The sequence below is a fragment of the Herpailurus yagouaroundi genome, unplaced genomic scaffold (genome assembly GCF_014898765.1).
Source record: "Herpailurus yagouaroundi ecotype Mexico unplaced genomic scaffold, PumYag 190, whole genome shotgun sequence".
NCBI classification, from domain to species: domain Eukaryota; kingdom Metazoa; phylum Chordata; class Mammalia; order Carnivora; family Felidae; genus Herpailurus; species Herpailurus yagouaroundi.
The window spans coordinates 18,652,153-18,665,394 of NW_024412421.1; the positions used below are offsets into that span (position 1 = coordinate 18,652,153).

Consider the following 13,242-nt stretch of genomic DNA (forward strand, 5'->3'; position numbering starts at 1 on the left):
TTTTTTTTTTTAAGCTTATTTGAGAGAGAGGGCACGCGAGCACGCTAGCAGGGGAGGGGCAGAGATAGAGAATCCCAGGCAGGGTCCAAGCTTTCAGTGCAGAGCTCCACACGGGGCTGGATCTCCCAATCTGTGAGATCATGACCTGAGCTGAAATCAAGAGTCAGATGCTTAACCAACTGAGCCACCAAGGTTTTTCAAAATGATATTTCCAGGGAGACAGCATTTCACAACAGAAATAGGCAGCTTCGATTTCCTTTCTTGGGGGTGGGGGTAGTGACAAGAAAGATATGTGAAAGGATAAAAGGTCAGGGAGACAAGGGGAAGGAAAAGGGTAATGGAAGGGAAAAAAATACACTTCACTCATGGAGCTTAACTTTAGTGGCCTTTGAGGGTTCTTGCTATCCTCTGTGGAAAACGCTCACTTTACAAGGCATTTCTAAATATCACAAGGAAGTGGGATATGGCAGAAAAGCAACCACCTACGTGAGTTTCAAAGGAGTAGAATTCTGATCCTGGCTCTGCCAAAATGTTGGCAGCATGAGTTACAGGATCCAACAAATGGGCATAGCATCAGCCAACCTGAATGTAAGGTTCAAACAAGGCAGTGAGAGTGAAAATCCATGAAGAGTTACACCCTTAGAAGTCTGGAAAGTATTGTAAGTCATAAAAAGGCAGTGTCTGGATTTCCGTAGGACAGAAGATGGAGTTTAAAACTACAGGCCAGTGAACTTCATCAGCCCTAGCTGAAATTTTCTAAATGTGACTAGATAGAAAAGGAAAAGATAGGACAAGATTCACAGTCTCTCTCTCTCTCTCTCTCTCTTTTTTTTTTTTTTTTTTTTGCAGGAATGCCAGGCAAGAGGATGCTAGACATAGCAAATGCAGATTTCAACGGGGCATTTGACAATTCAAAGTGAAATGTAGCCTGGATGATAGCATTGCAGCAGGTCAAAGACCAGGCCCAAAGGGAACCGATGAACAGGGATAACCAGAGGCTGCTAGGAGCCTGCCCAGCCTCTCACCCTGGCCCAGCACCTCAAGTTACCCTCAGTGACTTGGATGAGAATGCAGCATCACACTCAAAGCTGTGGATGATCTGAAGTAGGAAGAGATGCCTAATATACTAGATGACAAACTGGGTACAGACATACTCTGGCAATAAAGCCACATTTCTTTCTGGACACATTTTTTTTTTAATGTTTATTTTTGAGACAGAGAGAAAGACAGAGTGTGAACGGGGGAGGGGCAAAGAGAGAGGGAGACACAGAATCTGAAGCAGGCTAGAGGCTCTGAGCTGGCAGCACAGAGCCTGACGTGGGGCTCGAACTCCCTAGCTGTGAGATCATGATTGGAGCTGAAGTCGGACACTCAACTGACTGAACCACCCACGCACTCCCTGGACACATTTTATCAAGACAAGTAAGTGTCCAATGGTCAGTGACTAAGCCCATAAGGAGACATGACACTGTTCTGCTGAAGCATGAAGTAACTGGGCTTATCAGCATGAAGGATAGAGAATGTAGAGGGAAAAGGAGAAAGTGATGGATAGCTATCTTTTCCTTTCTCAAGGATTGGCATGTAGAAAAGAAATTCAACTTTTGTGGTTCTACAGAAGGTGCTTGAGGAGGGCACATTTCATTTTAATCTAAGTTAGAACTGACCACCAATTATCACCTTGTGAAGTAGTAAATTCCAGGTTTCTGAGGATTTATGCAAAATTAAAGACAGCCACAAATGTTGAGATTGTTGTACAGCAGTTCATGCCTCTGCCAGGGAACTATAACTGAGGTCAATTCCAACTCCAAAGGTCTGTCATTATTAAAATCATTTTTTATTCCCTGTTGATTTTGTCATGTCTAAACTCCTAAAGCTATACAGTTCTCTAATATGTCATCGTTCTTCCACTTTCCTTTTGATGTGTCTTCATCTATTTTATTACCAAATATTTCCATCTGAGGGGAAAAAAAAGCAGCTCATGTTAACCAAGTTAGTGAAGAGTTAGGATAAAATTTCAAGGTTTCAGAAGGCAATGTAGCATTGGTTAATTTTTTTAAATGTTTATTTATTTTGAGAGAGAGACAAAGCATGAGTGGGGGAGGAGCAGAGAGAGGGAGAGAGAATCTCAAGGAGGCCATGCACTGTCAGCACAGAGCCTGACTTGGCTCGATCTCATGAACTGAGTGATCATGACCTGAGCCAAAATCAAGAGTCCAACACCTAATGGACTGAGCCACCCAGGTGCCCCAGTATTGGTTATTTTAAATATAGTCTCAGTAACTGACACAAATCAGTGTCTAACCGACAGTATATCATATTCTTGGGGATGCGTGAGTTAAGCAGTGTTTGATTTTTCTGTTAATTTGCGATCAATAAAAGAATTATTACCTGAGACCCACTTAAAGTAGAAAAACATGTTTAAATCCTTTCTGAACATCCGTAAGAAACAACTCCTGATTAAGCCAATAAGACTGACAAAACAATGTTTTCCCCTTTGACCTAAAACAACTTTCCTAAGTCTTGAGAAGTGCAAATCAAAAAGCCTATTTAAATGGACAAGATTCATTCACACTTGAGATGCTATAAGGAATTTTCCTAACTTTAATTTTTTTTAATCTTTATTTATTTTTGAGAGAGAGAGAGAGAGCGAGCAAGCAGGGGAGGGGCAGAGAGAGGGAGGCACAGAATCCCAAGCAGGCTCCAAGCTGTCAGCTGGGAGCCAGATGCGGGGCTGGAACTCACGAACTGTGAGATCATGACCTGAACTGAAGTCGGACGCTTAACTGACTGAGCCACCCAGGCACCCCTTTGTAATTTTAAATTATTCTTTTATTCAGGGGCGCCTGGGTGGCTCAGTCGGTTAAGCGGCCGACTTCGGCTCAGGTCATGATCTCGTGGTCCGTAGTTTCGAGCCCCAGGTCGGGCTCTGTGCTGACAGCTCAGAGCCTGGAGCCTGCTTCGGATTCTGTGTCTCCCTCTCTCTGACCCTCCCCTGTTCATGCTCTGTCTCTGTCTCAAAAATAAATAAACATTAAAAAAGTAAAAAAAATCATTCTTTTATTTAAAGGAAATTTTGAATTTAAAGAAAATTTTCTGCTTATTGGCTCTCTGCAATTTTCATTATGGATCAGAAAATTAGAAATTTAGTAAACATTCTGGGGCACCTAGGTGGCTCAGTCGTTTGAGTGTCCGACTTCGGCTCAGGTCATGATCTCGTGATTTGTGAGTTTGAGCCCCACATTGGGCTCACTGCTGTCAGTGTAGAGCCCACCTCAGATCCTCTGTCCCTCTTTCTCTGCCCCTCCTTGCTTTGTGCTCTCTCAAAAATAAATAAAACATTAAAAAATAAATTTAATAAAAATTCTTAATTTATCCAAGTAGATGTAGCCATGATGTGAAAAGGTCAAAGAATACAAACTTTTCTGGAAATACCTTTCGGGACTGAAGAAATCTATTACAATGACACAAAGCAGTGAACCAATGGGTATATAAGCACAGGTGAGCTTTAAGGCTCTGATACCTGATCCCTTTGCCACAGCAACAGCATATTAAGTTTAATAAAGGCTGCAACAGCATCCTTTGGGGATCAGGATAGGAATATAAAAAGAGTAAGAAAAATAGACAACTGAGGTCAAATAGCTTGGTTTTCCACTAGAAGAAAACTAACTTAAACGATAAAAATTTGTTCTAAGCTTTTAAAAAGCAAAGGCAAATAAACATACACCAAAAAAGTGAACCTGACCATAGAATTTGGGGATATTCAAAGGAACTGCACAATTAGCCTCTAGAAGAGGAAACATTTTAGTTTAGCTAACAAAATGTCAAACATTGATTTAATATGTGGGAACTTGATTTGAACAGCTTGGGAAACTATTCTAAGTTCTGGGGAGGAACTTACACTGGGTGAGAATATATACTAAAATCCAAATGTCTCACATGGTATCCATTACAATATAATGTCAAATAATGCTTAAAGGCTGATATTTTTTTCTCTGACCTGTGTTCTTTGAGCTTAAGGAAAAATAAAAGCATATTCCTAAACAAATGTTTGACCTTATAAAGGAATTTTGCTTACTAATCTACACATTAAAAAGTGTATTTGTTTTATAAATTACTTTAATAATTCAAAGAGATACAGAATCACAAGGAGTATTTAATTAAAACAGTATTGTTTTCACATTCTCTGTTTCATGAGAGTTTAGAAGATTTTAAATTGTGTTTCAAGCCATTGTATTCTATTAGTTAAACCTAAAAACTGACAAGTATTCTGATCAAGGAGCTTCATGCTTGGAGCCTTTGGTCAGCTTGTGGTATTTGTGAGCAAGATCCACAGCCTTCCGTCCTTGCTGAAAGGGGAAAGACCACAAAATTAAATTCCAGTGATTTCCCATTTTCTTAACTCCATTGAAAAGGTAATTTACTTCTTCTTTGGTAAAATTTTTACGAATTCTTCTTTTTTCTGTAATTAATGAGAATCGTAGAATATATAAGTACTTGCTGAGAAAAGGGATCTTCTTAACTTACTCTAAGGATAAGTTCTTAACTTACTCTAAGGATATGAACTATGTAGTGAGAAAGCTTCATGCCTGCATTACTCATCATATAGAAATTCATTTCAATTTTAAAAATTGAGTGCCTACTATTAAGCTAGGTCTTATCACTGTGAATTCTTCAATAATTTTAACAATTCTATTGCAATACATGGAACATCTTTCAATCAAGAAGCACAAGAATTTATAAACATTTGATTTTTAATTCTCTCAACATTCCTGTGAGGACAATTAACAGACAGCTTACCTATCTTACAGATACAGTCTTCCCAAAGGGCTCCAAAACTTCATAGAATAAAAAAGAATATCGACACTTGTTACTTTAATTATCAGCCTTGATAAATATTTTTTTTAAAAAAGGGTCTTTTGAAACTCACTTTAAAAAACATTCACTACCTGTATGGGTGCTCAGCTTGATTAAAACTCAAAAAATAGGCTGCACAAGGGAGAAGGAAGTTTTTAACTATCTGGTTATTAGGGATACTTTCTACAACAGAAAGAATATGCAGTTGGTATCTGTGTACATAAATATCTTCTGGTGATGATTACTAGGAAATAGTTTTCTTGTAAGGTTTTTTGTTCATTGCTAACTCATGTTATCATTGTAGATAGATGTTGATGGAGGAGTTTTCTCTACTTCCACTTAAGGCTGCTATTTACTTTAGAAGGAATTGTAACAGTGGTGCTGGGACAACTTTAGAAAATCTTGCCCTTGCAGGTCAAGACTGAGCCATTTGTCTACTTCTCCTAGGATAGGAGGCATGGTTCAGATCTTTTAAAACAGAAATGAAAATCTTACCAGCAGAAGGCTGAGAAATCACTGAAAATAATGTCTGATGATTACTTAATGGTATTACTTAGAATGCAAGGTCCAGGAAGATAAGAATTATTGTCTGTTTTGCTCACCGTTATATCTCTAGTGCCTAAAATAATATCTAATTATTGGTAAAAAGTGTTTCAAACTTTTAGCTCTACTAGAGCTTACTTTTAGCTCTACTAGAAAGCTGTCATCTAAGAAATAGAGGATTTCAATTTCACTTGCTTAATGATTTGAACTCATAATCAGGAGTGGACGGGTTATTATAACGTTCAGGATACTGGGGTCCAGGAATTGTTCATGTAAAGCCAATTCTCACTTTTCCAATACAGCTGCCATCTCACTGACTCCTACATCTGTGCCCAATTCCTCAAAGGTTATTGCAGCAGAGTACTGGGCAGCCTAGAAGGAGGAAGCAGCTCTACCCCACAGGGCTCCCCTTTGTGACTTCTTTAGTGACTATCTTTTTATTTTTAATGCTTGGTTACTTTTGAGAGAGAGAGAGAGAGAGAGAGAGAGAGACCATGAGCAGGGGAGGGGAAGAGAGACGGGGACAGAGGATCCGAAGCAGGCTCTACACTGACAGCCAGCAGGAGAGGGAGTGGGGGGAGGGGGCGTAGCTTGAATTCATGAGCCACGAGATCATGGCCCCGGAGCCTAAGTCAGATGCTCAACCAACACAGCCACTCAGGAACCCCTTTAGTGCTAGTCTTAACATTGATCAGGCTTTAGGAAAGGGTAAGGGAAAGTAGGCAAGAAGGTTCAATTCTAGGGACTCTTATTTTTCAAAATCTCTCAAGACACCAGTCTATCCTAAAAGAGAGCCAAGTCTCTTTAAATGCTTAGATGCTGCAATGGTCTCTTCTCAAAAGAATGGTTTCAAATTTGAATGCAACCTACAACCAAATGAATGCTCATAAATGTGTCTTGAAACGAAAGGGAAATCAAGGAGGAAAAATGGCAATGTACCAAACATTCTTAGCCTACTTATGAAAGAGAAGTTCAATCTAATCAGTATCTCAAGATGCCTTTCTAAATTCTAAAAAAGCAGACCAAATTATTAGCCATTTGGCGTTAGCTAAAGCAATTCTAATCTACAAAAAAGATGTATGTACTTATGAGCTGAATGTCACTTAATAGTATTTAGGATCCCTCTGTATAATCAATGTACAACCACAATTATGTGCTTTTCATGAGGCTTTACAAATGATTTTACTATGTAAAATGATTATAGGATATGTAAAAAAAATTTTTTTTAACATTTACTTATTTTTGAGAGAGACAGACATAGTGTGAGCAGGGGAGGGGCAGAGAGAGAGGGAGACACAGAATCCGAAGCAGGCTCCAGGCTCCGAGCTGTCAGCACAGAGAATGATACAGGGCTCGAACCCACGAACTGCAAAATCATGACCTGAGCCGAAATTGGATGCCCAACTGACGGAGCCTCCCAGGTGCCCCAATTATAGAATATTTTAAATTGTTACATATTTGTTTTTAAGTCATGTTGCTGAAAAAAATCCATTATTCATTTGATGCCAACTCCTTGTCAAAAGCAAGTTTTCCAAGTGCAACATGTTTCTATGGAAAAACAACCATTTTCTAACAGTTTCTACGGAAAATATTACTTCAAAAAGTGGGCTGCCCTAGAGGAGTACTGTAGTTAATTTTAATTTGCATGCAGAATTTTTAATTAATTTTTTAATGTTTATTTTTGAGAGAGAGACAGAGTGTGAGTGGGGGAAGGGCAGAGAGAGAGAGGGAGACAGAATCTGAAGCAGGCTCCAGGCTCTGAGCTGTCAGCACAGAGCCCGACGAGGACCTCAAACTCACAAACTGTGAGATCATGACCCGAGCCAAAGTTGGATGCTTAACCGACTGAGCCACCCAGGCACCCCTGAACGCAGAACTTTTAACATGGAAAAAGACCCAGATATAAAAAATAAATTTCAGGGGTGCCTGGCTGGTTCAGTCAGTAAGAGTGTGTAACTCTTGATCTCAGGGTTGTGAGTTCAAGCCCCATGTTGGGTAGAGAGATTATAAACAAACTTAAAAAAAACCACAATATTAAAAATAAATTTGAAATTTCTTTTAAGGCTTTAGCAGTGAAAATGGCCAAATAAAAGCATATGGTAAAATGTTTCCATATGAATGTCTAAATATCTTTGCAATAAATAACAGAATAATTCAATAAATGTTACTAAATTCCAGGTTACTTTGACAAGTAAAGTACTTAACTGCTTATTCTTACTCTGCAGGTATTAATTTCATATGAAGAGAAGAAAATGGTAATGTTCACTAAGTCTCTGTAATAAACTTGGAATGGTGATAAACCTGAAATTTTAATCCTGTAGTTAAGTAAAAATTCCCATAAATTAACTCATCATTTAAGAAGCATTTTGGTTTTTTTAAGTTTAGTTTTTATTTTTACTATTATTTTTTAATATCCATTTATTTTTGAGACAGAGAGAGAGAGAGAGAGAGAGAGAGAGAGAGAGAGAGCACGAGTGGAAGAGGAGCAGACAGAGAGGGAGACACAGGATCCAGAATCTGAAGCAGGCTCCAGGCTCTGAGCTGTCAGCACAGAGCCCGATGCAGGACTCGAGCCTACAAACCGTGAGATCATGACCTGAGCCGAAGTCAGATGCTTAACTGACTCAGGCACCCTTGTTTATTTTTAGAGAGAAAGAGAACGTGAGTGGAAGCGGGGCAGAGAGAGTGGGAGAGACAGAATCCCAAGCAGGCTCCACACTCTCAGCGCAGAACCAGATATGAGGCTCGATCCCATGAACCATGAGATCATGACCTGAGCTGAAATCAAGAGTGAGATGCTCAACCGGCTGAGCCACCCACGTACCCCAAGAAGTATTTTGATTTTTAAGCAGGGCTTTAAAGGTTTATACTATTTGTCTCTTAAATTTTGATTGTTTGAAGTGCTGTAGTTATGAACCAAAATCTTTTGCAAAATCTCTCTGAAGCACTTATACATAGGAGAATAATTTTGTTCTTAAAATAGAAATGTGATCAGGAGGATAGGACAGGGACTTCTGGAGAAAGACAGGCTTGCATTTGAATGTAAGCTCTGCCATTTGCCAACTCATTATGCCTTAAAGTGGAAATAAAATACTACACACCTTATAATGTTATTATAAGAATCAAAGGAAATATCCATAAAATACCTAACACCTAGTAAGTGCTTAATAAATGTTAGTGTCCTCCTGCTTCTTCCCCAGTGGGCAAGCAATGAGTGAGAAAGCAACATGAGGAAGGGAAGTGGGAAGCCCCTTTTCTTAGGAACTATGACCCTCATCAGACCCAACGGTTATCATTTAAGAACCATCAATGGGACTGAGAAACCATCATTTAGCTGTGCTCTTTGTCTCAGAACTATATGAAATTTAGGTTTATTTAATAATTAAATATATTAACTTATTCCTCCAGAGGTAGTAGATTCACTACTGAGTTGTCGTCTCCTACGTGGGGTCAGCAGAATTTCTGAAAAATACAGAAAACATTTAGTGTACTTAGAGTATCAATCTGCACATCAATTCCATTAGTATGAAAGTTCCTTTTCCCCCCTTCTAATGGGAATCCTTAGATGGATTAGGAAGAATTTTTAAATGACCAGAGACTAAATCTTTTCCCTGGGTACATCTTAAAACACTGGTTGCTCTAAGATATTTTCTTTTCAACATGATTTTACCCGCTAACTTTTTAATATACTTCATGTTCTAGATTACAGTTCAAAAGGTAGAGTCATAATAACAGTTTCAAAGCTGCTGAATTAATTACTTTTGTTACAGATAAGTGATTTCCTTAGTTCACTTTTATATCTGTCTTCAGCTTCCACAATGACTTTGTGACGATCACATTGGTATGGGCAAGAGTGCAAGAGCTTGCTAAAATTTCGGCTATTCAGGGATTTTCCTACTGCTATGCAACCTAAAAGAAAACAAATTAAAGTGATGCGTAGGTATTACAAAATATCTAGTAACAAATCTATGAAAGCAAATATCTTTATGATGATAACTGAAGTAAAATCAGGAACTTAATTATAAATATGTCAAGAAGGTCAGTCATGTGCAAGATTAAAGACAATACAATACAGTGAAAAAAGTGTTGCAATAGAGGTATGAACAGTTAGGATGATATAGAAAAGGAGCATCTAGTTTGGTCAGGTTCTCAGCAGGAGTCACCATTAGGAAAAATACCCAGAGGAGTGACTCTTATGCCCGGTCATCTCTTTTTGTCTCAGTGTTTTATTATGAAATTTTCAAACACACAAGAGTAAAGGGAAAAGTATAATGAACTTCCACATATCCATCATTCACTTTCAATAATTATTAAGTTATGGTCAGTCATATTTTGTCTATAACCCACTTATTCTGCTCTGCCCTCCATGTATACACTAGATTATGGAGCCTGGAATTTGCATGAAACTATAATTTCATCTGTAAATACTTCATATTCATCCCTAACAGAGAAGGACTTTTTTTAAATACACAAAACCATTATCAAACCTTAAAAAATTATGTCTAATATAATCTAATATCCAGTCAGTGCTTAAATTTCCCCATCATTTCAAAACTTTCTTTTTACAATTGGTTTGTTTAAACCAGGATCCAAAGAAGGTCCATCATTACCTTCAGTTGAAATGCCTCAAGTTTATTTTAATCAATCTAGTCTCCTCTCTTCCTCCTTGTCATTTACTTGATATAGACACTAGATCATTTATACTATGGAGTTACCCAAAGGCTAGGTTTCATTGATTATATCCTAGGTGCATGCTTTAAAATGTTCCTGTGTGTCCAATAAACTAGTAATTATATCTGGATGATTGATTAGATTCAGATTCAATTGTTTTTAGTAGAATTCCTCACAGGCAGTATTGAGGACCTCTCACTGTATCATATTAAGAGGCACATAAAGTCTGACTATCTCTCTTTTTTTTTAATGTTAAGATTGATCACTAGGTTCAGGTGATGTTAGCCACATCCATCCATTATAAAGTTCCCCATCTGCCTGTCGCCTAATGGTATTAGTGGCCCACTACTAAAAGACTAGAAGTTAGCCAGGCAGGAAGTTCGCTAGGATGAGGACATTTCAAGTACCATAAACATGTGTAAAAGAACAAAAAAGTTGAAAAAGCATAGCGTGTTCAGAGAATTACAGGTACTTTGGTGTGGCTGGAGTATAAAGTATGAGAAAAATGTAGGAGGAAAGTTGAGTCTTGTGAGGGCTGCAGGGGGCCAGATGACAATGGTCTTGAAAGCCATGCTATTTCTATCTGCAAGTCAATGGGGAAGGAACTAGAGGGTATTTATTAAGCAGGGAAATGACATGATTTCATTTGTGTCATAGAAAGTTTAGCTGAAGGTAAGAGGTTCAGTTGAGGGGTTACTTCAACAGTCCAGAATATAAATGAGGAAATCTGAAACAAGACATTTACAGGAGAATGTAGAGATTTCTGAGGTAAAAACTGGTGAATAATGAGCTACTGGGTAAGGGAAAAGTTTAGGATAATTCTTAAGTAATTTGATAGTTGATTGAATGACAAAGTTTGGAATAAGCATAGCAACTTTCTGGCAGATTTAAAGAGAACAAATATGCAATAAAATTTAACAAGTGGAAGCAGAATAAAAGTCTACAAAAATGTAAAAGTCAGGCAGAGAGGCTGAGTCAGTGAGTTACAGAGAAGCATTGAGGGGCCTTTAGCTTGGTAACATGATAAAAAGCACATATTAGAAAGAGAAGTTAACAGCAATATGCTCATTACAGTTGGGGGTTGGTGAGACTTAAAACTGAAAAACAAAAAAATGTAATTGAAAGTTGCTAGAAACTTGCTGGTGTAATTGAAGCATGAAGCAAAAAGGGCCTATGTGGGAAAGAAGAAAAAATGAAATTTGACAGACTAGAAATAGGGGATATAAAGAGAAAAAAAGGGTTATAAATGATTTAAAGTTTGAAATCTGGGAGGCCAAAAGAATAGTGACCACACTAATAGAAATGGAGTGGCTGGAGGGAAGGCAATTTAAAAGGGAGAAAGATGCTGTGTTTTAAATACATTAACCTTGAAGTAAAAACAAGATATTGAAATATGTCTTAGGTGTAGCTAGAAAAGGAGGATGAGGCTATGTATAATCCAAGGTAGAAGCCAAGTGTAGAGATAAAGATTTGAAAATTATCAGTATGATAGGTGATGCCACAAAAGCAGATGTTGAAACAGCATTGAGTAAGTGCTATAGATTATGTCTTGGGGAAATATGCAGAAATTTGGCAGGAAGAGAAAGATAAAGTAATAAAGGTGATAAAATGAAGTGTTTTTCAGACTTCTTGAGATGAGGACTAGTTCTATTAATCTGATCCCCATGCCTGCCAAAGAATAAACACTCCCTAAGTGTCTGTGAAGTGAGTGAATCATCATTAAAGAAGGGAACTAGGAAAGAACCATCTCAAACAAACTAAGATATGAAAGGGAGTTAACAGTAATAAAGTATCTCCTCTGCCCTGTGGAATACTTCCCACCAGAGGTTCCCAAACTTTCTCACGTCATGGCATCCTTGAGATCTTGGTGATTTTTTATGGCACTCCTAGGCCAAAAGAAATACCAATCTTCTGTTAAGTCCCAAACAACTTAATAAGCATTTATGTTCTAATAACTTAGTAGCCATTTGAAGAAATAATACACTTAAATTGAAAAATATTTAGATTTCATTCTTATTAACCACAATTACTCCTTTGTTTTTAAAAGATTTTATTTTTAAGTAATCTCTATAAGCATCATGGGGTTCAAACTCACAACCCTGAGATCGAGAGTCACACTGCTCTACTGACTGAGCCAGCTAAGCACCCCTAATCACAGTTACTCCTAATGCGATATATGCACTTACTAGGTACAGAACAAATTCTCCTATCTTGGAATCTGACTGACACTGCCACCCTCATTTCCTGTTCCACATTATTTTCATGTAGTGCTTGCTTTTTTTTTTTTTTTTTAATTTTTTTTTCAACGTTTATTTATTTTTGGGACAGAGAGAGACAGAGCATGAACAGGCGAGGGGCAGAGAGAGAGGGAGACACAGAATCGGAAACAGGCTCCAGGCTCTGAGCCATCAGCCCAGAGCCCGACGCGGGGCTCGAACTCACGGACCGCGAGATCGTGACCTGGCTGAAGTCGGATGCTTAACCGACTGCGCCACCCAGGCGCCCCTAGTGCTTGCTTTTTATCACAACGACTGGAAACTCAGGTCCACAATGACATGAAATCATCAAAAGGAATGCAGTGCAAGCTAATGGTGAAACTGTAATGACTCTGAGCTAGTAGTTCCTGTGGTATCCAAAAGATGTTGATTATTATGTATTTCACTTATAAAATTTATTTTTTTAATGTTTATTTTTTTTGAGAGACAGACACAGAGACAGAGAGAGAGAGAGAGAGACAGAGAGAGAGAAAGAGAGAAAGTGCTTGTGTATGCAAGTGGAGGAGGGGCAGAGAGAGAGGGAGAGAGAGAATCCCGAGCAGGCTCCTCGCTGTCAGCACAGAGCCTGACACAGGGCTCGATCCCACAAACTGTGAGCTCATGACCAGAGCTGAAATCAAGAGTCAGATGCTAAACAGACTCAACCACCCAGGCGCCACTCATTTATTTATAAAATTTAAAGTATTTTGTCATGCCCTTTCAAGTTCACCACAGACCTCCTGGGAGTCTGGGTGGATAGTTTGGGAACTGTGTCTTTTTTTTTTTTTTTTCAACATTTATTTATTTTTGGGACAGAGAGAGACAGAGCATGAACGGGGGAGGGGCAGAGAGAGAGGGAGACACAGAATCGGAAACAGGCTCCAGGCTCTGAGCCATCAGCCCAGAGCCCGACGCAACC

General features: G+C 38.6%; 1 protein-coding gene across 3 annotated transcripts in view; it reads right to left on the reverse strand.

Annotated features, from left to right (window-relative positions):
- Positions 1-4,093: 4,093 nt before the first annotated feature.
- Positions 4,094-13,242, reverse strand: part of TERB1 (telomere repeat binding bouquet formation protein 1) — a 47,477-nt gene continuing 38,328 nt past the window's right edge. The window contains exons 17-20 of one of the 3 annotated variants that reach the window (XM_040498240.1): positions 9,157-9,306; positions 8,794-8,859; positions 4,798-4,835; positions 4,094-4,459 (exon numbers count right to left, since the gene is read on the reverse strand). In XM_040498240.1, the coding sequence (XP_040354174.1) occupies positions 4,798-4,835; positions 8,794-8,859; positions 9,157-9,306 (254 nt within the window). In that variant the 3' untranslated portion in view covers positions 4,094-4,459. The remainder of the gene's footprint in view (positions 4,460-4,797; positions 4,836-8,793; positions 8,860-9,156; positions 9,307-13,242) is intronic. The other 2 variants (XM_040498239.1, XM_040498242.1) reach the window with 2 other exon arrangements.